General features: G+C 39.8%; 2 protein-coding genes across 2 annotated transcripts in view; one reads left to right on the forward strand and one right to left on the reverse strand.

Moving 5' to 3' along the window:
* Window positions 1-730: 730 nt before the first annotated feature.
* Window positions 731-23,747, reverse strand: cog6 (component of oligomeric golgi complex 6). Its single transcript, XM_042414291.1, has 19 exons — window positions 23,546-23,747; window positions 22,994-23,137; window positions 22,446-22,517; window positions 22,170-22,228; window positions 14,610-14,721; window positions 14,055-14,137; window positions 13,749-13,819; window positions 12,840-12,933; window positions 11,013-11,141; window positions 9,843-9,934; window positions 8,849-8,913; window positions 8,663-8,754; window positions 8,447-8,564; window positions 7,244-7,375; window positions 6,851-7,018; window positions 5,257-5,364; window positions 3,657-3,710; window positions 3,490-3,569; window positions 731-1,403 (listed from the first exon to the last, which is right to left on the reverse strand). Exons 1-19 carry the CDS (start codon window positions 23,678-23,680, stop codon window positions 1,256-1,258), a joined length of 1,956 nt encoding a protein of 651 aa, XP_042270225.1. The 5' UTR covers window positions 23,681-23,747; the 3' UTR covers window positions 731-1,255.
* Window positions 23,100-24,901, forward strand: part of LOC121898837 (LHFPL tetraspan subfamily member 6 protein) — a 49,740-nt gene continuing 47,938 nt past the window's right edge. Inside the window, exon 1 of the mRNA XM_042414293.1 lies at window positions 23,100-23,168. The gene's annotated coding sequence lies outside the window, so the exon portion shown is untranslated. The remainder of the gene's footprint in view (window positions 23,169-24,901) is intronic.

Consider the following 24,901-nt stretch of genomic DNA (forward strand, 5'->3'; position numbering starts at 1 on the left):
AGGATTACGCGGGCCGAGTGGTTTCAGATTTTCAACTGAGGATATTATACGCATCGTATCACGATTGTACGGCACCGTGGTGTTAACTCGCTCTCGAGAGCTGCAAAAAAATCTGAAAAAAACACACTTTTGGGATCTACCAGAGGTGCATCTTGATGAGATAAAATAGACTGGGTGCGATTTTAAATTTGAGACAATGTTGCAAACATTGATTGATTGGGTCTGGATTTTGGCCACTACTGCTGTGGTTGCACTTCTAGTGATTTTTGGATTCTGTAGATCTTAACTAATTAAAGAGCAAAGTGGTCTTTCTTGAACCACAGGTCTCTTTCTGTCTGGTATGCATATCTATGACAACCGTCAACGCCTAAACTACTTTATCTCAGTATGGAGAGAGTATGAGCAGTATTTGGGTCCAACACATGCTGTGATAATCAGTTTATGTATCCATACTTGAAATAGTCAAAAATGACTGAGATTAATGTTGTGCTAATAATGAAGAACATTTTTTCTCCTCCTTAAAACACGATAATGTGTTTTAAATGGACCAAAAATTCCATTGTTTGGTAGAATTTATGGTAAATGACTGAATCCAGTCTCATTATAGTCTTGTTTTCACATCTTAGTCAGCATGGTAGACACTGTTTGAAAAGCCAAACGAGATGGATTTTCCATTTTATCCCTACAACTCAAAACAGTTAAGATTAAAATAAACACAACATTTGAGCTGAAGCTTCTTGGGTTTTTCTTGGCATTGTGGCTGAAATTTTCCTGACCACTTTTAAGTGTGGAAAAAATCAGACAACCCCTTTTTAATTCAGTGTATCCTTTTGTTTTATATAATGTTCAATATTCTCAATAAAAAAAAGTAGCTGTTTTGTACAATTATGATCCTCAAACAGGGTACATGGTGTGAAATCAAACAGTAAGAAGGAGACATAGTGCTTTACGCAGAGAAAAAACATGTAGCAGTCAAAGTAAATGGATCATATACATATAAATGTTCTTTCCTCATGGCTCACAGGAGGCTCTATATACAGACATGTCTCTCTCTGAGGTCAGCGACCCACATCCCTCATTTCCCACACAGAACCCCACCTTAACAACCACTTTTATATACATTTATGTTATTATACTGTACAAATTACACAGCTCTTTAAATAACCTGCAGGCTGTCCAGCGCTGGTGCTTGACCCCCCCCCCCCCCCCTTTTTTTTTTTTTTTGGAGATCAACCATGTGGGACAAAAGTGTCTTTCAGGAGAGCAAGCTCTGGACCTGCTGAGGTGATCTGGGCAACAGGTTCTCTGGGTCTTTGTAGCTGTTAGCTGGGCTGGTCAGTGCTGTGTGAACCTCCCTGTAGGCTCTGCACACCAGCTCTGTCGACTGGCGGAAAATCTGCTCCCTGCACAAACAGATAAAACTCTTTAGATTCTTATACTCACACAATAAAGTACTAGCAGTGAATGGGCTTTTTTTTTTTAAATAGGTCTAAAATTTCTAAATCAGACAAGCAGAGCTATGTTGTAATTAGTCACTGATCAAAAACTGAAATAAGTCAGCCATGAGTAGGAATTTGTCCTAATTACTTTTTTTTTGTTCAGTGACCAGTGTGTGCCCCCACTGTGTCAAAACAATGAGTGGCAGTATGTGGTGCACACTGCCATCTATGGATACATATTACAGCATTAATGCACTGCATCGGACGTCAGCAACAGCAACACATATTGATTTAGCAAAGAAAATATTACTCAAAATCAAATATTCCTCTTTCCAAATCACATTTGCAACCATATTTTAATGTCAAAATGTTAAGTGCTACATTATAAGTAATTTTACGGATTTCTAGAGATGTTTAAAATATCCAATCCAGTTATATCTCTGCATCTTATTTTTTTAGTTGTTTTCTTTTGTTGAAGGCAAGAATGATTGATAAGTCCCTTGAAGTCTTTAAAAAAATCTAATCAGAAACATTTAAAAAAAACTCAACATACAACGTTGAGTGAGGGACGTAATGTAACCGTTTCTTGCAGTGGAGAGCGAGTGGAAGACACAACGTTCGGACTGAAGAGCCCAGTGAGAGGTCTCAAGTCCTCAGTTGTATCCCACTCAGGCTCTTGAGATCCATATTTTTAATTGGCCCATAGAGAACACAGAACCACAGCACTGTGTATAACACCTCACACTACACCGAGTGCACTAACACGAAACGTGAAACGAAGGGAGTCTAAAAGTACATTCCCATTATTTGTGCGCTCCAGGAGCCAGATGCATAAGACTCTGTGTAGATTCATGACAAAAAAAAACAGTGTGTACGCACAAAGCCACAACTATGCGTGCACATTCTTTTCATCAGATTCATAAAGCTGTGTGTACACATGTTTCTGTTTTACAAATCTCAGTCATTGTGGGAATAGGCGCATGTGAACAAGCTTCATTTCTACTCCCACAATTAGCCAAAAATGGATGAAGCTGTGTCACAACTAAAGATAAAAAAAAACAAATATTAACAGTAAAATAAAATGTTGATTCCGATGTAAATTAAAAGAATGATAAAATGAATCACACAAAAATGATTCAATATTCCATTTGTAAATAAGCCTTTGATTAGCATTTTACAAATCTGTGTAAATGCAAAAAAACCCATCTTTCACCTTATATTTCATCTCCACCTCATCACATCACCCTCTAGAAAAACATGTGTACACCTGGTCTGAAGAATGCGTGAGGTGCACGCATTCTCGCCACACTTACTGTGTTTCTAAATACCGGTTTATGTGCGGGGAATGGCGTATGCATGGTTTTTGTGTGTCCGCATCGTTTATGCATCTGGCCCCAGGAGTGTTTTCAGTATGCTGGCGGGTGTTTTTGTGTATTTAGGTGAGCAGAGAAGCAGACGTGAGAGATAGCGGGAGAGAGAGAAAGAGAGAAAGAGAGAGAGAGAGAAAGACAAAGAGGAGGAATGATTTCAGGGAACGAGTGTGAGTGAGAAATGGACCAGAAGCTAATTAATGGCGTCCTGCCCATCAGTCCTCCCATGTCCATTAATAGAGAACATTAACCTGAGGTACAGAGTGCTCCTCAAGCCTGCTGCACTTCCCAGTAAACGTGACTCATAGAAAGAGCCCTCCATTGTAGCAGCTGGATTGAGCTAAAAGCATGTGCATTTTCTGATCAGTAAGACAAATACAGGCAGTCATGCCGTCCGCTCTCTCAATGTGTTGGTGGCTTTAGCAATTTAACATCCAAACTCTCTGTGCATTTAGTCGAGTGTTTTGTTTGGAATGCAGTAATGATCGTATTACATCTGGGAAACTAATGAATGTTGAACATTATTAGGTCAACGCTCTTGTGCTATTTTTATCACTCTGAATATGCTCTTTACACTGTTACACCATGCAGTGTGGAAAACATTTAACTTGAAGCCTGAATGTTGCATGTGTTCAGTTCTTTCCCTGAACAGACTATCAACATTAGGGACAGGGACTCACTTGATGGCTGCGCTGAGCAGGAAGTTGAGCTGTGGCATCACGAGAGTGTCAGGCGACGACAAGTATCTATCAAACTGGACCTGTTGTTTTGTGCGAGAGATATAACAGCGGGTGATGAGATGAGAAATGTAGGGAAATTTGCTTTATGAATGTACACGCTAACTCACCATCGCTGCCTTCACAGATGAGCTGTCCATGCTTGGGAGGAGGGACAGAGGACCCTATGACAAAGAAAAGTGAGCATCAGCTTAGAATCCAATTCGAGGTTACAGCGATTAAACACTGAATCTCAGAGCTGAACGATGGTCTGGTGGTTGAGGTCCTACACTCTCTCAGGTTTTTCAGGAAGCGCTGCAAGGTTTTCCCTTTCGGTGTTATTTGTCTACATTGCGCTGAACAGCTGCTAAAAATGGACGGAGGCAGGGACACAATTATGCCTAAATAAATTATGTTTCCTCTGGCCACCAGAGCAACAAGGACATTTCTTTTTCTTTGGTTTAAGAAAAAATTTTACTAAAAAATACATCATCATAATTGCGTACAGCTGTTTTATATCACCGAGCCTTCATGAAACAAAAAAGATGATCTGATAAGAGATTCATAATGTTGATAATGTGATAGAAGTCGGTTCATTACTCAGCCCTAGTTTACACTGAATAGATTTAATGGGGGGAAACTAAAATATAATTCGCCTTTTTTTGAATACATGTATCCATGTAACTAGACAAAAACTGTGCAGAGCAAATACAAGACTGACTTTGTGAACACAACAGCAGGTAGGTACCCTTAAGGCAATTAGCTGACACTGATTATCCAGAATGGCTGCATTAAGTCAAGCTTAAATGCCTAAATTGCCAACATTAAAAGCAGCAAATAGACGGCAGAGCAAGGGTCACAGTTACAGTGAGGTACCTAAGTGTGATTTTATGGGCATATGGGCACGTTAACAAACACACACTGTGACTCTACAAACTCATCTGCTAGCTGCTAGCTAGCCCCGGTGGAACAGTTTTGTTTTAATCACTGTTTTCTTGTTTCTGACTTGTTCATCTGATGTATCACAGAAAATTACAGGGATAAAATGTTAAACAGATATTGAAAGTCAACCTTAAAAGTCCAGAATAAACTTTGGAAATTTTGTCTGTCGTTGACATCTGGGATGCTGTTGAGTGTAGACAGTGAGTCTTAATCTTTTCAAACAGAAGACTATTTAAGGAAAAAACCCAAGACAGGCCACCCGAGGAGAGAAGTAGTCTGCTGCAGAATGACAGTTCTTGATTGAGCTTTGTGTTGAGCTACAGCAGGAGCAACAGGGTGTGGTGTGTCCTGACATGACCCAGGGTTTCGAGACTCGCATGCTAAACCACAACTATGGGTCTCAGTCAGCTTAGTGGCAAAGTGTGTTATAATGGGAGAGGAAGGCTCCAGGGCATCAGCTCTCTCATCTGCACAGGACACTTCTGGAGAAGCTAATGTTTTAATAGAACATAACAAGATCTGTCTCCCTCTGTACTTTTCTCATATGAAAATCTGATAAAAATGCTATTATGTCCTAATAAAGACATTGGTCATGTGGTAACCATAGCGATTGCTATTGTAAAGCCCAAAGAGGTAGTGTAAACAATACTGTGGGTACCTGTGTATTATAAAAAAAGATGACCGTTAGGGAGTCATACAGCAGATATGTGAGAAAAAAACCCCACAGTTCTATAACTTCACGAGTGAGTGCATGTGAAAGTGTGGTTGTGGTTAAGTGCCACGTGAGACCTGTTCAGCGCTGTGCTGCTGGACACAACTGTAGATATAACTGAGTCCGGCTCTGGTCAGCACGTAGGATGCCTGCTCGTTGATCAGAGTGTCAAGGTGAGCCTCGATCTAGAAAATGAGGGAGAGAGCGGTTTAAAATCCAGTCCAATGCTGCATTGTGAACCGATGGTACTTGTGGTTAATGGAGAATCACTGTGCTATTGATAATGAAACTTCCACAGGAGCTCTTGTGGTGCTCAATTACAAAAGACGTGCTAAAAATAGAGGGATAGATGGCGCATTTGAGCATGATGTGGCGGATATATATGACGCACACCCTTGTATGAGACAGCATATTAAATTATCTTAATAAAAGATTTGGGCTCTATGGGTTTTAATGAAAGGAGCGAGAATAATTAACCATTTTTAATGAACAATACCCCTACGCTCAGACAATGTGATGACTGTAAGGTGAGCATTCGTGCTGGATAACATTAGTGTTTAATGATTCAGTTTGTCTTGTCCTACAAAAGGTGTGGTGCGTTATTAATAGATTTTAATTAAATGTTCATGGATATGGAAGCCTATAGGGGACTATATTACAATGATAATGTATACTTGAAAACGCAATAATCCAATTTGCATTTTCACATACACGTATGGGCGTTCTGTGACCATATCAAAATGAAAATGGAAAAGCTGTTTGACATCTAATTTTCGTCATCTTAAGTCGTAGCCCACTGTACAGTGGACAATATTCAAATGTTAATTTAAAAACTGAAATTTACAAAGCAATATTTAAGTCACAATTCAAAGTAAAAAAATTTGAAAATGAAAATGAAAACAGCATTTGACATTTCATTTTCAAAGACGACACCTGCTGTGCAGTGGACAGTATTCGAATGCAATAAGCAAAACAGTGACTGTGTCCCGCCTACAGAGAATGATTGACGTCATAACTGAAGACCCTCCTTGATGAGATGACAGATTTCATTTTCATTTTGACACCACAACAGTGTGGTGACATGTAGGTATAAATGCAATACACTGGGGGTGCTGTTTCGCTTATTGCGTTTGAATACTATCCACTGCACAGCAGGTTAAGTCTCAGAAAATGAAATGTTAAATAGCGTTTTCATTTTCGAATTGTTAGAAAATTACATTTAAACTTCAATTGTGACTTAAATAATGCTTGCACAAATGGAAAATTAGGCTATATTGTTTATATAGCATTTTAATTTCCGAATTTGATTTAACATTTGAATATTTTCTACTGTACAGCTGGTATGACTTTGAAAATTAAACGTCAATCAGTTTTTCCATTTTCATTTTAACCCATACGCGTATGTATAAATGAAAATGCAAATTGGATTATTGCATTTTCATTTTAATATTTACTCAAATAAAACATACATATGTGGAAAATTATAACGCTATTGTGGAACATTTTCATTTCCAAGTTAACATTATCATTTTAATATTGTCCTCTATGGGCTTCCATAAATGGATACCTAAAACATGAAAACATAAATCAATTCTCAAATTCACTATTAATTTGTTGATAATTGTTTAAAGTTTAAAAAAATGACACAAGTTGTATTGTAGGAAGACAGACCTGGAACTCGAGCATCTCAAGCCTCTTGTCAGTGAACTCAAAGAGAGCCAGCGTAGTCTTCATCACATACAGTGAGTTGACCATGTAGGTAGCCATGTCAGCGGTGCCGAGGTTACTGGCTGACACAGTGCACAACTGCAGGAGGGGATCCAAGATGCAAGAAAGCACCTGGAAGAGAAGAGGTAAGGCAGATCCTTATGAGGTGAGTGAAATATCATTGAACAGGTGATAAAAAATATATATATATATATATATATATATATATTAAAAAATGTCAAATAAACACATTTACAGGCAATAAAGTTAGCAGTAAAAAAAATATGAAGCATGCAAGTTTGACTTTTTTCACACTTCTCCCCCACCCTGATCATACTGTACAAAATGTGTGTTTACTTGAGCAAAGTCAGCCTGGCGGGCATCCAGGGGAACCACTGAGGAGTCGTGGGAGGCCAGGACCTCCCTGAGGAGGGACAGGGTCTGAGTGAGGGAAGCTGTGGGTCCCAGGTCTGCAGGTGGCAGCTCCACCTGACCAGGCAGACAGGGCCAGGAGAAGACAAGAAATATGGAGCAGAGGTAGATGTAGGTAGAAGGAGAAAAAGAGCAAAGTTATTCTTGCAGAGGATAGTTGTGTGGGATATAGCTTTTACCAAGACAAGTGATCCCCATAACATCAAAGCCTTAAATATCCTTAATGAGAATGATTGACCAAACATACAACTGCTCCCTGCTGCTATGCTGAGCCTCAGCTTGTTCTGAGCTTTTTTAGAGTCGAGCTTTTTTAATGAAGAGGGTTTTGATTTCATTGGCTTCTGGACACACAACAGAGAACTGTGCCTGACCACGTTTGTCCACCTAATAGAGCAAATTATGAGAAGGCTGTGTTCCTGGCATTAGCTGGAATTGACACTAAAACCCTGAGGGCCTTCAATTTGATTAACACCAAGCTACAGGGATAATTCTTGTAACTGCTATTGATCGGGGCACAGCCAGAATGTTATGAGGAAGAGCTCCTGCTCGTGCTGGGGTATATTTGGTAGGCAATTTAACTAAACAGTAACAAGTCTAGTGTTTTTTGGCAGCTAGCGCCATTTCGATGCTGTGGCCAGCAGGCCAAAAATGTTTACAAGTGCTTTAGAAACAGCCTTGTTGTCTTTGAAGGTTGAGAGGCAGAGCTGGAATACACAATGTGTGTCCACAGGGTGCTGTACTGTCATTTAAACGCTGTCATGAAAGAACATTGTGAACCTTCTGTCTTAAAAAACAAAGATTATACTGCTATCTCTCTTCTTACGTGATGCTATTGTTTTCCTAGCAGTCCCTTACCTTGACATCTTTCTTTTTGTGAATGGATTTTTGTAGGAACACTCAACTTAGGTTTGCTTTTTTCTCATTTTTGTTGATCTTCTACTGAAGCACTAACCACTCTAGATAAGAAACAAATAACTACATATTTCATAAGTAACAAATAAACATATAAATAAAGAAACAACTCAAAATAAACTGCACATCAGGTGGACAGTAGAGTTGAACATACTGCATGTACCAGGGTAAATATTGTGGATTGGTCAAATAAACCTCATCTTACTCATACTCTACCTTGTCCATGAGTCTGCTTGCATGAAGGCTCAGGCTGTTGAAGAACATCTTTTTACTGAGGATGTGCATTTCCTCAATAGTCATGAGCAAGGAGGCCACACTGGTCCCAGTGATAGAGCTGGACGAAGATCATGTGGGACATTTCATCAATGCAGCACTAATGGCTAAAAACAACAGATATCTTTTTATACTGCACACTTCAAAAAGCTGAAATACCTGATGGTGTGATGGTAGAACTTCAGCAGGTTGGACAGCTTGTAAAGCAGGACGGCACCTGGCTCAGCCACGATGACCTGTTCGATCCGAACCTGAGGGACAGTTCGTATAACACAGCGATTGAGTCCATGATCAGAACATGTGCCGTATTCTTAAATATCGTTCTATACTAATGTGGTTGCTCACTTTAAGCGGCCTGCAGACTCCCTCAGTGATGTGTCCAACGACCTCCTGCATGTTCTCCTCCACACCTAATGAAAGAGGAAGACACACACACACAGAACACACACAGTCAAGGCAATTTGAGATTGAATACATAAGCTCTTTTGAGGAAAATAAATATGAGCAAAGCATTAATTAATGCATCATTAGGGAAAAATGTCTTCATTGGAACAAAAATAAGCATGCATGAGCAGTAACATATTAACTGAGCATCCTTTACATCAAAAGGGAACACACAAGTTTATTCCTGTATCAATCTTATGTTGCAATCACAGATTCAAGTATATAATCCGACTGTGGAACTTTTTTTTTTAAGTTCACATGTGACAACAGTCATTCAGACTGAAACCCACCCACCTAGTCGGTTAGGGTTTTTCCCAAATGAACTCTCACAGGGTTTGTTAGGTGTGAAATAATAAATATTAAAATACAGAAAGCTACTCCAAAAGGATGTAAGGAGGTAAATGTTGACATTTTTATAGCCGGGATTTAATAGCTTTGCGTAACTGAATCGATCGAGGACAAACAACGGTCTCGACTGATCCTCTCACTGAGTTCTCTTCATTCTTTACTGCTATGAAAACTAGAGAAGGTAAATCAGGGAAACAAGCACAGGATTAGTCTGTCAGGCTGAACTAAATGTACTGGAATTGGATTTGTTCACACTTTTTAACTGTTGCCAAAATGTCTAACCACATGGAATGACTGGTTACTTAAACTCTGTCCAATAAACAAGCTACTTGTGAGTCCATGTGACATTTGTTTACAAGCAATAGTTCAAAGGCAAAATACACCAAATTTAAAAAATTTGCGAAAAACTTCCAATGAGGTAAAATCAAATAAAAAAAAGTTTAAAAAAAACAAGCTGTAGATCATATTGATGTGATCTAAGGTGCGGCATGAACCGGGATAATGGAGAACTGCGCACTATGTAATTAGCATGTAGGTAGCGGCATACCTTGCAGAGTGACTTGTTTCAGCAGAGCTTCTAGATGCTCTTTCTCTGAGGCGGTGGCTTGGTGCAACCAGGCCAGCATGTCCCCAATATACCTGAAAGATCGACAAACCAGTCCGTATTAAAACAGCACGTCACTGAGGGGCCAACCGAAGGGCTAATCTTACCGCGTCCTGACCACAGCTACATTGAAGCATGGGGTCATCGTGTTTCACTCCCCTCACACACACAAACACACAGTTTTAGTGTTATATAATGGTGGAAAGCAGCAAACTTGAATTATTGTGTGTGTGTCTGAGTGTGTCTGTGTGTGCATGTGAATAAGTGTGACGATATAGGGAGGTGAGAAAGAACTTGATGTTCTCAGAACTGCTGATGCCACCTATTAAAGTGGAGGTGATTTTGTGTTCCAAACATGGCTGATATTCTGAGAAAATCTCCCATTTGGCTCCTGGGCACAGGAGCAAAAGGGAAGAGGATGTGGTGCAACAGGAAACAGAGACACGCTCAGACACTCCTTGAAAAAAAAAAAAAAAACACAATCATTTAACATCTGAAATCCAATTTCACTCGCAGGGGTTTGGAACAAATTCAGATTAACTTATAGATCAAGAACTCATGACATTTGCAATCACACAACAGACACACTGTGCATTTGGGAAGGTAGAATATTTATATCTTTAATAAAAAGATATAAATATTTAAAGGGACAGTTATTTTTTTGAGGAGTTGTACTATATCTCATATAATATTTAGAGTCAGACACCCCGTTGATTCCATTTGAACGTGTAGTTTGTAGTTCTTCTGAATAGTGAGGTCAATATTTTGTGATCACTAGAAATGAATGCAAAATCCTAATTGAATAAACATTTTGGAATTACTTTTTAACAAATATACATATATATATACACATATATATATATATATATATATATATATTTATTCAGCAGCAAACAGGTTGGAAGTAATATTTGTCACTTTATAAATACACAAATTACAACCTGTGGTTCAATTCAGCCTGTCATTTATCTTTGGAGGTGCATAATGGTTTGTTTTTTAGGGGGAAGCTTCTCTTTGAACCTGCAGACATCGATTAATTGAGCCATCTATGCTCAACTCACAAATCTTTAAGAAATGGCGATGTTTAGCTCACAAACGGGACTGGAGAGATACCTCATAGGGTCATGTGAATGCATCTCTATGGGACGGGGAGTTCCTCCTGGCCCGCCCCGTGTGAGGGCATCGATGAAGCCTCGTACCACCGCACACCTGCGCGCAGTCCCGAACTCATCCAGAGTGTACCTGACCAAACAGAAGAAGAAAGAAGGCAACATTGAAAACCTCCCCGAACCTTATGTGAAAATACTGCGGCCAACATGTTTTCGTGCAGACTGTGTGTCGGAGGTCAGTCACTGACATAAATCAACAATGTAGGCAGCTTTTCCAAAAGGAAAGAGTTTGAGGTTGTTTTGATTACTTGGCGGTGGCGAGCTCTTTGTCAGACTAAACAGAAGATAGTGCTGAATTAAGATTCCAGGAACGCCGGTTTTTATTCCCTCAGCCTCAACATCCCCAGCCTGCGCATGACCTTGGACACTTTCTGGGCACCGAGACAGGTGCATTTTCAAGAACGCAGCATAGACAGAGGGAAGATTTGCCATGAAAACATATCTCGGGGTAACGTGTGAAATTTTCCTGTGTGTTGTTTTTGTTCTAGGGACAAAGTTGAACTCACAGTGAGCGTCAGGAAATCTGTGAGTCCTACGTAATTCTACGCTTTATGTGAGCACACATTGCTCTCTTGTAGTGGTGGGTATGAATCATTTGCATAGATATTGACATTCAATGCTTTTAAAAACACTTTATTCCTTTTTTTTATTCATTATGTAGTTCCTCATTCAGGCAGTGCTTGCTTTAAAATAACTAGGAGTAATGGGCATAGTAGTTGCTCAGGAATATCAAAGCAGTTTTGATTTTCAAGACCCAATAAGTATGTGTCATGATTCTCAGAGTGACAAAACCCTCTGTTAAACTTTTAGCTAACATACTGGGAAAAAAAAAGCTGTTGACTTGAAAGAGGAGATGAATACGGATTAAAAACAAAGCAGACATGGTAAATCAAGGACGTAGCTGTCGACAACCATCTTTAGATCATGCTAATTTTCTGTTATATAAAAAGATAGCGTCCCTGTCAAGTTTTTTGACCACTAGTGGCACTGTGGAGAAGTGACTTGATGAGCAGGTTCGTGTATTTGTATCACATTGTTAGACCAACATCTCTGCAGTCCTCCAAATGTATCCAAATGTATTTTGGAGAAAAACACTAAATATAGACAAAACTGTTTGTTTACAATGTTAATGAATCTCATACAATGTCTCAAATACAGAAAATAGTATAAATTCTCACAATTCATAAAGATTCATTTTAGTGAGCACTGTTTTGTTAAACTACAAGGGTATATGTTTCCTCAATACAAACTTGCCATAAGCCTGTGGTGGTCATTTTTTTTGTTTTCAGTGCCACTTGTTTATATTTTGGCAGTGATTTTTTATGGGTCTGCATTTTCTTCTACGCCTGGCTGCAAGATGGCGACATTTTCTGTAGCTCCAGGCTGTTTGCTCTGTTGTTTTGCTAATCAAGAACCTCTTTGTTTCTCTTGCCAAGACCACGTCGGTGACAGAGACGGCAAGAATCTCTTTGGCCATAAGCTCTCGCAGTTCACGTGTCGGGTGCCGACACAAGACGGTTGCAGAGTGAAATACAAAGCCTTTCGGTCGATGGGGGAACTGCTGCTTGATTTTGAATTTAACAAGAACATATTGCCAATATCATTGAAGTGTTGTGCCAGTAGACTTGCCCCATTGATGCCTTAATTTTGGACGTGTAAAAAAAGATCCACTTCTACTTTCTGTTAATGCTCTTAGAAGACATATAAACATTGATTGGCATGGGGAGGGAGACAAATGAAGGGACAGACAATACAGTATGTTGTGTCTTACTTGTAAAGGACAGGTCGGTCCTGTAAGGCCTCCATGGCTTGAGTCAACACAGGGCTGATATCACAGGTCTCCTGGGTCAGTCCCCTGCATTCATCTACGTAGAAACAAAGACAATTGGACAAGAAATGTCTCAATGAGAGCGGAGCACTATCATCCAACCAGAGAAATAGTTACAGTCTTTCTAGAAACTATGCTTGTGTTCTGCTCCATTCAAGTTGCTAAATGTTTTGGACCATAACAACTCTGTTGGCAACGACCGCACCAAAGCACCAGGAACATTTTTCAATCATATTTTCCCATGAGCTTTTCCCAAGACGTCAGTCAGTTTACTTATGCTTCAGACAATACAAACAATGAACAGGATTTAGGGTACTGGGCAGTCTTCCACACTGTTGAGAAAATGGGTCAACACACTCCACTACTGTCGGCGCTTACCGAATGCTTTAAATGCTAAATGACATAAAGTGAATGCTCTCTTCAGAAAATGTGTAGTAATATATTTTTTTGTATTGTAAAATTACACAAATTTGGTTTCTATGACCTAAATGATTTATTTCCATTTTAATTTCATTGACATGATTATAATTGATATAGAGGATATGAGTCACATGTGTCCTCAAATGTATCCTATATGTACAGGATATTTACTTTCACTTGAGAGCGCACAATATTATATTTATATATTATACATCCAGCAGTAGCAACTTTGTGGCGATAAAAAAAGACAAACTCAGATGTCTGACAATAGAATTTACACTCTCATTCATTTTGACAAAATGCACTTATGCCTTCTCTGTTTGACAACACAATACCCAAATTCATTGTGAAGCCCTCGCACATAAAGCGTCATAGTGAGTCAGTTTTATCCCTCGCCGTACCCGTGGCATTAACTCTGTGTACTCTACTCACTCTGAGCCCAGCGGTAGAGCTGCTCATATGATGTCTCCTGTAACACGGCCATCTGCTCCATGATCTCTAGCCTAGAACAAGCACACAAACCAAGACCACACATTACATACTCATGACCTGCAGCATAGTGTCAGATCCCTGACAGAGACATAAATACCAGACCTGGATGTTTTTTTCCCCTACTTGCCTGTTTTACCACTCAGGTTCATAAATGTAACAACAAAAATAAAACCACTGTAAAAAAAAAAAAACTGTCAGTGGAAGCGGAGCACGGAGTAACACTATGTGGTGAGACGTGCACCTTACCCTGCGGTTTGCTGGTTGGTTCGCAAGAGGATTTTCACATCCTCGTGGATGTGCTTCACCCGGCTGAGAGCTTTGAAGAAATCCTGGAAAAATAATGGAAAATAAAGAACACATATGAAGCTATTAGGAACAACATAAGCTGCAAATTTCCAGAAATCAGTGTACTTTTTTCTTTAAGGCAAACTAAAAATTACAACATTTTCTGGTGTGACCAAGGACTTAACTGATCATGCCATATTAATATATATAACCTTAATTTGAAACTGTATCATTTCATGTGTGTTGTATTAACTAATGGATTTAAAATCCCGACCACGTCTTACAACATATCAGATGTTGTGGCAGCATGTTGGCAGAGTGAGAAGAGGCATCACCCTTCACCAGATGATCCGAGTAATGAAGCCTCTCAAGCAACAGACTGAAGGTAAAAGACAGCTGCAGATCGGCAAGGCAGAAATCTGCGTGCCTGATATTGCATCCTCCCATCATTTAGGAGCAGATGGGAGAATTCTTTACAGGGTTTAATTCATTAGTATACATCATAATGGAGATTACCTCAGTAATGGGTGCATCCCGAGCCCCTCGCAGTGTGGCCATCTCCTCGTTAGATAGCTGAAACTTGGCAAGGAAAGCCTGGGCAACCTGGGCCCGAACCTCCAGGCGGTGACTAAGGGAAAAGGAATAAATGTTGTCATTTCCTTCGCTTGTCATTATTTCCCTTTGATATAAAAAAAAAAATATTTTTTTATTGCAATGCTTTGTCATATAGCTGGGCCTTTGCTTGTCATTTTTATTTGTTTTGTCTGTCTTCCAGGCCCCTTGGGAATTTTTTTTATCACACAAAAGCACTCAAATGTTTTATCACTGTGTTTTGTCAACCCCTTGTGTTTTCCCGAATAAAAAGACCTGTCTGGAAAACTAGAATAAAGTTAAATGCTATAATTTAACATCAAAAATAGGGAAGCTTGTCAACAAGCTGTAATGTTTAAAGTCATACAGCAGATGGCAGTCACACTCCTCTCACACACACACACACACACACACACACATTTGCTGGCAGTGAACTACAAGTCAAACAACAGGATGAGGGACACAGAGTGAAGATATCATGTGCAGCAGTCAGAAAATATATAACAGAGGAAGACAAGAGGGACAAAAGGAACACAGAGCCGGATACTGGCAAGGTTTTGTCTCTATCAATAACAGCAGAGCGATCACTATCAGTGTCACTGTAAGTGTCTTAACACAATAGTGACCATGGCAACCGCCCCGGTCTAACAGGGAACTCTGTCACGGGATAGCAGAACAACAGTGAGTCCTCCCTCTGTCCCCATCTTTCTATCCAAACCATCTCGTCTATATTCTCTCCCTCTCTGTGAAGGCACGGCTTGATCGGTAAATCACCAGGTTGTTTTGGTGGAGGAGAGGAACCCAACATTATCCGACCATTGTCTCTCACATAGCTATTACCAGTGACCAGCCAGCTGGAAGCAAAGGGTTGTAAATCTGTTGCAGGGCTCTATGATTTAGTACAAATTTATATTTGTAGAGCCTCACACACACACACAATAGCTTGAGGCTTCTTTGCCCTTAACGTATTACGTGTTTAGATTTTGTCACAACACGCTGGGAGAACAGCTTGGCCTTTAACTAGATCACTACCTTTGCACAGACAGGCTTTATAGCAGCCCTGCCATTATTTAAAAAGGCGTTTTGAGGTGGTTGTTAAAATCCTTCAATCCTCCAGATATCTGTTATTATGGTACATTATTTAGGCAATGTAACAGACCATTGTTGTATTTAAAGTAGCTGTCACTACCCAACCTTGCACACATGTGTATAGAACATACTGAAAGTCAAAAACAGAGAGGAGAAAACTGAACGACAATTGATTGGAGAGCACATTTATCTATTGAGAGATAAAAAAAAGTGAAAAAAGAGGCTCTTGAGCTACCTGATATCACAACACAATTACAATGATATGTAACAAGATAAGGTCAAAAGCTAGTATATGGCTGGACAGTGTGTGAAATGCTAGAGGGCTTTTAATTTGATACAGGAAGTGGCGGCATTCGACCGACCAATTGTGTAACTTCATCAGTCAGTCAGTCATTCAGGGACATTTACGTTTATAGCAGTGTTTTTCAATCCCGGTCCAGGGGCACCCCTGCCCTGCATGTTTTAAATGTTTCCCTCTTCCAACACTCCTCAAGTCAAATGATCAGCTCATCATCAAGCTCTGCAGAAGCCTGATAACGACACATTCATTTGAATCAGGTGTGTTGGAGCAGGGAAACATTTACAACATGCAGGGTAGGGTTGCCCCAGGACCAGGATTGAAAAACACCGGTTTACAGGGCTGGTCTGCTGCGGTCCAGCCAAAAATAACAAGCTATGCTAATGGTTCATTAATCACAGTGGGTGATGCATAAATCAGTAAAACTATTTCCATGTCAACATGCTTGTCTTCACACACACACACACGAGCAATATTAATATGAAGTCTGCAAACTCTTGTAGAATGAGCGGCTACATTTGTAGGAAAAAGAGATTTTTATCACTAATATGCAAATCTATGCAGCAAGCTTTTAGAAGAATCTAATTTGATAATCTGTTCTAGTGAGAAACTACAGTTCAAACATGGAATTTGTATCATGACAGACTTATTATCTTCACAAGAAAACTCACAGGCAGAAACGTACACATGCATAACGTCTGCATGTGGGACAAAAGGTCTCACATACCATTTTTATTAGACATGAAATTGATTGGCCACCCGATGGTTCTAATCATCTCAAAAGGCTTCATAACCCTTATCTGATCAGACATATTTAACATGCCTCAGCTTGGAATTTCATTTATGAAGTATTTAAGCCACAGACTGTATTTCTAGCTATGTATCTCTATGTGAGTTTGTGTTTACTGCGTCTATGAGATAAGTTCGCATAATTGATCCACTGATGCTGAGCTAGCGAGAGGAATTTATCTGAAAGCTCTCACAGTTAATTTGGAATGATTTGGTTCAATTGATTGATTCAATATTTTATCACTTGACACTGAAATGCAGAAAACAGAAAAACATACATTTTTGAAAGGAGAAAAGGCGATGTCTGTTTTTGTTGACTTTGCGACTGAGTTCTCATCATTAAACCACTTGAGCTGTAATAACGTCATGTACTCAACTTTCCATGCCAAAAATAAGATCTCACGAGTCTCATCGGAATGCAGCGATTGTTTCCATCCCGTCACTCATGAAAACTTCTGTCTATGGACACTTTGAACTTTTTTTTTTTTTTTTGACATGGGAGCATCAGAGGAGCAAACCTTTTTGGCATGTCAAACTTTGTAAGAGAATCACCCCTAGAAGATAAGAAATGCCCCCAATTTCTCACATCTAGGCTGAGAGTGACAGACCTGTTCCCCCGGGATGTAAATCACAACAAACAGACAGGCTGCACACGCCTGTACAAGGTGAGGAAAAGAGGATTGCGGGAGCTAAAGCAGAGGGGAGCAAGGGAACAGTGGAGCAGCAGGATCTTTTCAACAGTGCTGTCAGGACTTGACACATTCTTCTCCAGACTGCAATTACCAAATACCAGAGAGAGGCAACATACTTGAGTGAATCGGCAAAGTCACACTGTAAGACAAGTATGTGGAGACTCTGAGGGTGGTGGTTCCAAGGAAAGATAAAGTCGGTGAGGTAAGCTTCTCTTGGAGAATGTCCAATAAGTGCAGGTTACACAATGTGACATGACAGGATGAAATTCCTACACAATAGACTACAATGCACAGAACAATAAACATGTTGCAGTGTGTAAAGGTCTGCCTCTTTGTTTGTGTGGTGAGATTTCCCAACTAGGCCAATTGATTTTGTCTGTTCAAGCATAGAAAGCGTTTAAGCTACATAACACAGCAAAATCTCATCAACAGCTTCGTCACACTGAAATTACCAGTGCCTCCTTAATTACCTGACAGCCGATTTTAGAAAAACTGAGAGCATGATCAGCAAATAACATTTACCAAGCTCACTAGTTATTATACGGTACAAATAGAAAAATACTTCTATAAAAGTAGTCATTGGTTTCCTATTGGTAGAGAGCATTAGTTTACACAGACAGGTAAGATAAAGAGCATGAAATGATTTACAGGACTGACTGATAATCGTACGGACTGAAAGATAAGGAGATCAAGATCAACTGCGCTTTCTAGCGAACGAACCAAATGACCAACCTTCTCATAAGTTGTAAACCATGTGGTTTGATTATCCATTAAAATCTATTAGGGGCCATTTCAAAGGCTTGCGTGGAAATTTGGCATTCACAAAGCTGTTAGTTAGCTACGCGCCAATGATCACAGAGTGCAGTCGCAGCCAGTCCCATCAACACAAAGGCATACTCACAGCCATACCCTCATTAACAGCCAGCTGAGCCTTAATAAGGCTCAAGTGTCATTTTACACAAGTTGTCATTTACAATCTCAAGTCCCTGATCGTTCTCTCAAGGGTTTCAGAGCTTTTGATTTATTAATGACCTACACAGAACTCATACTGAAAGCAGTTGCTTTATTTTTGGGAAAAATTGTCTCAAATGAAACACAGGTCTCCATATCTGATAATTCATCATAGACCACGGGAATTACTGTGAGGTAGTTGTGGTTACCTACATTGTTTGTGTTGTTTCTTTGGCATTAAGCCAAATAGGCCTACTGTAGCTGCCTGAGTGGTTCAGTAATAGCTGGTAAATTAAACCAACAGTCCAACCCCTTCACGCAGTCAATAAAAATATCCGTCCGTGAGATGTCTCAACTTGTTCAGGGTGATAACATGTCACCGTAATGCAGAGATTACACAGTGCAAGACAGGTGTGCAGCATTATGTTTCATTACGGAACAACACACAGCACCTATTTAGTGCTGTTGCTGACAGCGTCTTTGAACAGGACCGGCCCCTGCGTGTAACGAAACAAAAGAGCAGCGTGACTGAAAGCTGGCAGGCAAACACAGTTCGTCTACTCCCATTGGCTCACCTCTCCCACCTTTGCTTCTGCACACTATAAGCAATCTGCTGGTCCTTTCCGTTTCATTAGAGCTGACAAATGACACAGTGCCACCGGCAGGTAAGATAGCAAACAGTTCAGGACAGGCCTGCTCTGCCGGGTAAATACACATTAGCATCTGCAGAGCCTTAAAAACGACTGTACTGTCTCTGCAGAGCTGCCCAACGAGCACAAAATGTGATATTATGCTGCACATCTAGCATGGCTATAATAAGTGTCAACAGAAGAAAAAAAAAAAAAAAAAAAAAAGACAGTGGCCTGGGACTGCAGAGGATTGTGTGACCTGAAATAGATCTGACCGAGAAGACTTGAGTGGTGTGGTGCAGGGGGCTGACTGCTGGGTGGCTGAAGGAGGACAGCTTGACTGCACACTTCCCCTGGCAGTTCTTCTGAGACAAAATTACTCAAGACAAGGTCACAGCCCAGCATGCAGACACTATCCCATCTGGCTGTGGAGTCATTGTGGCTTCGCGAATGAAAATGTCAAACAGACGGACAGCAGGTCCAAAAGGAACCACTATGCAAAGAAAAAGACAAGGCAGGGGGCCACTCAGAAGGGCATTCAAGTAAAACCTCTGAGCACTTACCTTCGACAAGGCCGCCCCGCACAAAGCAATATGAATTGTATTAATTCATGTATGTGTTCGCTGATGGCTTTATCCCCACTGGTGTATTTGACTGCTCTCAGATTCAGAGCTCATCTCCTGCCTCTTTAATCTCACTGCCTCCCTTCCTATGTCACCTTTTCTTCAAGGAGGTCCTAAAGCTGTGCCAGTGGAGCATGGAATTGCAGCAGTACATCACAGCTGTCAGCAGTGTCTTTTGCCAGAAATCTACATTATCTTTGCCCATATCCCTGTCTCCATGTCAACTCACAAGGTCACTGAGCACCGAGGTCACAGCCGCTACTAATGCTAATGAACCCCACCCCCAACCCCCACTTATCAGCTAACAGGAACGAGTGTTTTATTTTCACATCCCTGTCAACACTCTGTCAGCCAAATTCATAGATTAATGATACCCCGATTAATTTTATTGGCAGCCTCTCAAGCCCCCAAAAAAACCCATCAGTATTCCAAGAGTTGTGGATGGGTGAGTACCCTAGACACACTATCTGCCTCCACTCATGATTCTATGTCATGGTAAACTGTATATATTAGATCTGCATATCTGATGGCTCTTAATATGTGTTGTCAGCAAATCTCAACGCATATGCTCAAATACGAGAACACACTGATGAGCTGCTCCCAAGTTGTAATAGCCTGGCTTCAATAAGATCAGGGAGTGGTGCAGTGTAAACCGGAGCTACTTTGATGTGTATCTCAAGGCCAAACATCACAGGACATGACGAATAAAACAAAATAAAGCTCCATTAATGATGATTGCTGCCTTCCTTATGCAAATAGACGAGTGCAGGAAAATATTCATCAGACTCATGAATCTTTCATCCCTTCTCATCAAAAATAAAGATGTGCTTGCCAGTTCCTCCTGCCCTGCACCAAATCTCTCTGACCCTAAAGAGAAGCTGCATTTCACAGACTAGAATATTTCTCTTCAACTTATTGGTGTTTTAACTTGGTGGGTCGTTTCTTTATTTGTGTAAATATGTCAAATTATCAGTATGCAATTTTAAATTTGTGGTCTGGTTATATTTAAACTGGAGTGTGGGACTTGCATATAAATATACATGAACGTTCATTACATTGAAGCCCTTGACAAACAAGTTCACACATCGCTGATTAAGTCTATCATCGCCGGGTAAATCTCTCTGTATTTCGCAATACACCAGAGTTTTTAAAATTTGGTGTCTGTGGTGACTTTCCCGTGCTGGTTTACTGAAAGCAATGCGTTTTACGTCAACCAGCAATGATTGGTTTTCGACTGTTGACCGAGACAGACCGTCCTCAGTGTGTCCCATCCACGTTGCATTGCCAGGACGGGGACCGGCTCACGTAAAAAGCCTCAAACAGTGTTTGTGTAATTACTCTCGCCGCCAGAGGGGGGAGACAAAAGTTCCGCACTGCAACTTTAAAAGGCTAAATTCCCTTAAATTGCCAGTAGTGTCAAAGATTCCGGAGAGTGCAGTGGAAACTCCTAGAAAACAAGGAAGTCCTAGCATAATCAGCCTCTCTTTCCAAACATAATGTGTACCATAAAAGCTTATCTCTTGCAAAGTGTACAATTCTGTTCCTGCCGTGTGTTTTGATTGAAGTGCTATTTGTGTGGAAACTTGACTGAATAGAAAAAAGGGTAATTTCTCTGAGGAAATGAAACACCAGAGAGATCGGAACGATGGTGTCTAGCTTTCCACTGATGAAGATGCCTATCAGTGACATATGTGACGGATTTGCAAAATGACTTGTAGCCTCAGAACAGATAAGGGGAAAATTTGCAATAAGAGATTTCTTCGGAATAAAGTTGCCAACCTATCTCCATGATCTCCCTGACATTCTGAAATGCCAGATAAAAGTTCAGGGTGACAGCCTCGTCTTATGGTCTTACTTTACATTTTGGTGACACTTTAGTCACAATCAGATCGAGAACATCTTGTGATTCCAACAGTAGAATAAAGTTGAGTTTCCAGATTCATTTGCACACCGAAACTTGTACGAGAGTGACCAATGCATATTTGGTGTAATCCATTATAAATAGCCCTACAATAAATACTACCTTACTTAAAATGTAACATCTATATTAAGACTACTACTTTAGTTATTTGAGTGTGTATCACCCAATTCAATATAAATATAACACAAATTATTGATATGATAAATTTCAACTCAGCTGAATTAACTACTAAATAATTAAAATTGTACGTTTTCCAAAGGCGCCAATAATTACTGTGTGCTGGATTACATTACATTGTACTGTTCTAATTTTCTGGCCATTCTGTGTATTTGATTCATGTGGCCTCAGGAGGAAAAAGGGGAAAGCTTACATGTAAACAATTAACACTAAGATACTGTAAATGTATCCATCTTTTTTTTTTTGGTTGCAAGTTTCATGCAGTAACACACACACCACACGCACAGATTTCATCACCCCTTTAGAATGAACTCACTTCTCTCCCTGAAGCTTGTTGGTTTTTACTATCAAGTCTTGAGTTTGCTCCTTGGCAGCCTGTTGAAGAAAAGTTCTTTGATTATTTGCAGTGGCCAAAATATATGTTCTCAAAAGAAATCTAAAAATGTGTCATTAAAATCATACATTTGATTCATACTACACTAAGCTTGCACAAGTATGCAAACCTCCATTCATGTTATGAATACACAGTTTCAGTAAATCGTTATTCATACAGGAGAATGTTTTAACAACATGTCAAGAAAATATACTACACCTTTAATCTACTGGTCATTTCTTCACAACATGTAGTCATGGCCTGCACATCCTCATGAACGCCTTCAAGCTCCTGTGGAGAACGTGAAATCACAGTTGATACAGCACTGAGGCAGTTTAGAAATAACTCTCTGTATATGAAATACAGTATTTCTAGATACTGGTGATACCATGCACTTCATAAATTACAGTTTATTGCGTTATGAGTGTCTCAGAATTCTGTTATGTTGAACAAATTTGTGTAACTTGCGGGAATCACAGGATTTTAAGATCTCAATTTCAGTCTTCTAAAAAATTAGAGTGATGTGATTTGGGTAGGAGCATTTTTACCACAACCTTGAAAGTTACAAAAAACCTAAATCAAGGTATGTTTTTTGTGAAATATTGTCAGGAATTAAGTGTATCTACTCAACTGCCTCTGCTCAGGCTGTGAATGTTTCCATATCCCAAATCACCACATCACACCACATATGCTTTTCCTCGTCCTGGGGCATGGATTTAAATAAAGGATAATAAATTGGATTTTCTTGCAATCCTCCTTGCAATTACCTCCTTTACTTCCTTAAATATTCGCGCAAACTCCTCGTTGATTGTCAGGCTTCGTCTCTCTATATCACCTCGAAGATTTCTCCTGGTGCGCAAGCTGTTCTCAGTGAAGAACACCGACAGCGCCGTCAGCGCCTCCAGCATCTCCTGGAAAGACAATCAGGACATGATCATACCGGTTAGTTGTGACAAATGTAAAACTAAGAATCTGTTCCCCTTTCACATAAATCACCGGAATCCAAACTGCGTGGGAAACGAAATATGGGAGTTTTTGGCCGCCTGCATTTTCTCACTTACAGTCCTTTTCGGTTTCCATTATGAGGATACAAATGTAGCAACATGCTAACTATCAAAATAATAAACACTGTGTTTGCCGTTGTTAATATGCTTTACCAGAGCCAGTAATGAGCTATATCGTTTCCTCAAAACAACTGTCTCCGGGCAGGTTACAATATCACCGTAAAGCCGAAATATCTCCTGTCGTCAACTAACTAGCTTGCGCTGCACCTCTAGCTACTGTTAGCTAGCTAGCAAAGAGCTAAACTCTTAACGTACCTTGTCATTGTCAAGCCTCGTCTCCAATATTTTGTTGAGCTTTCTTGATAGAGGATTATTGGGCTGAGAAGGCGCATTTGGATTCTGTATAACAGTGGAGCTATCAGTTGAACTGTCTACCTTAATATCAGCCATTGTAAACAGAAACAAACCCTCCACGTCAACTTTCGGGAAGGATGTTATGGTCCTTCTGGAATAAATGTCCGGCCGGCGTGTAGGAGAACAAAACAACGTTCCGCTACGAGATGATTTACCTCTGTTGCAGAAATGGCTCTGTTGAACAGACCACCAAGGACCGATGATGATGATAATGATGATGATGATGATGATAATGATAATGATGATGATGATGATGATTATGATGTAAAACAAATATATATCATTATATCAAATAGATACATATCATTCTCTGGGCTGCTCACTCCTTCAAGCAAATCTAAAACCAAACATTTAAGTTGAGTGAGTTATCATTATGTCATTTCAGGTAGAGAATATTACATGTCCTGTGACAAGATAATGAGATTGCAGGTCAAATATTTAACAAGGTAGAGTGGTGGGCTCAAGTGGATCGTTTATTTACAGTGTATTGGGTCGGTAACTAGTCTGTGTCAAATTAACTTTAAAGGATAAATGAGACTAGAGTATAATCTATATAGTCAAGATATCTCTGGAAAATGTTGATGCTACGTTCAAGTGCTGTTGGAAATATTCCACTTATGAGGAAACTCAACAATAAATTATTCATGGGGATAATAGTGGGAATACTCTATGGGAATACGCAAAGTCTAAGGACCTAAACTACCAGTCTAAGAATCCCAGAACAGGGACCTGGCTGATCAGACAACTGCCAAAATAAGTATTTGACATTAAGTTAATTATATAAATAAATATGAGTTAAAAAGAAGTCGGCCTAGATCATTTAAGGTTTGATTGATAATACTGTGACTTACAGTAGGATATCAGTTAGAATCAAAATGGTGATAATATTTCTGACTTACCAGCCTCAACCACAAGCGTAAAGTAACAGTATACCTTGAGTACTGTGTAATTATGGTTTTTCAGGAACTCGGTGATTTTCTTAACCCAATCCCAAGACTGCATTGTTCTTGTAAATTCAGCTCCATAAATGTTATATTTTTTCAGATAATTAAAAATTGGATCGTGCTGATTAAATCAACTAATTTTTTTTTTATACCAAAAACCTTCCTTTAATTCTGTTCTGAATGCCAAAGATAACTGATTATTTCCAACACTGCCTGAAGATGTTTAATACCAAGACAGACAACATCTTTGAACCCCAAATTAGATCAGAGCACACACCCCGACATGTCCAAATCCATATGATATGATCTACAA

This window comes from Thunnus maccoyii, chromosome 6, assembly GCF_910596095.1.
Source record: "Thunnus maccoyii chromosome 6, fThuMac1.1, whole genome shotgun sequence".
Taxonomy (NCBI): Eukaryota; Metazoa; Chordata; class Actinopteri; order Scombriformes; family Scombridae; genus Thunnus; species Thunnus maccoyii.

Bases quoted from the DNA above. Each gene is read 5' to 3' on its own strand.
- cog6 (XM_042414291.1), bottom strand. From the start codon at position 23,680: ATGGCTGATATTAAGGTAGACAGTTCAACTGATAGCTCCACTGTTATA. The intron at 13,820-14,054 runs GTAAGGTGCACG...TGCTTGTTCTAG, and splicing joins ACCAACCAGCAAACCGCAGG to GCTAGAGATCATGGAGCAGA. The intron at 5,365-6,850 runs GTCTGTCTTCCT...CTCATTTTCTAG, and splicing joins TTGAGATGCTCGAGTTCCAG to ATCGAGGCTCACCTTGACAC.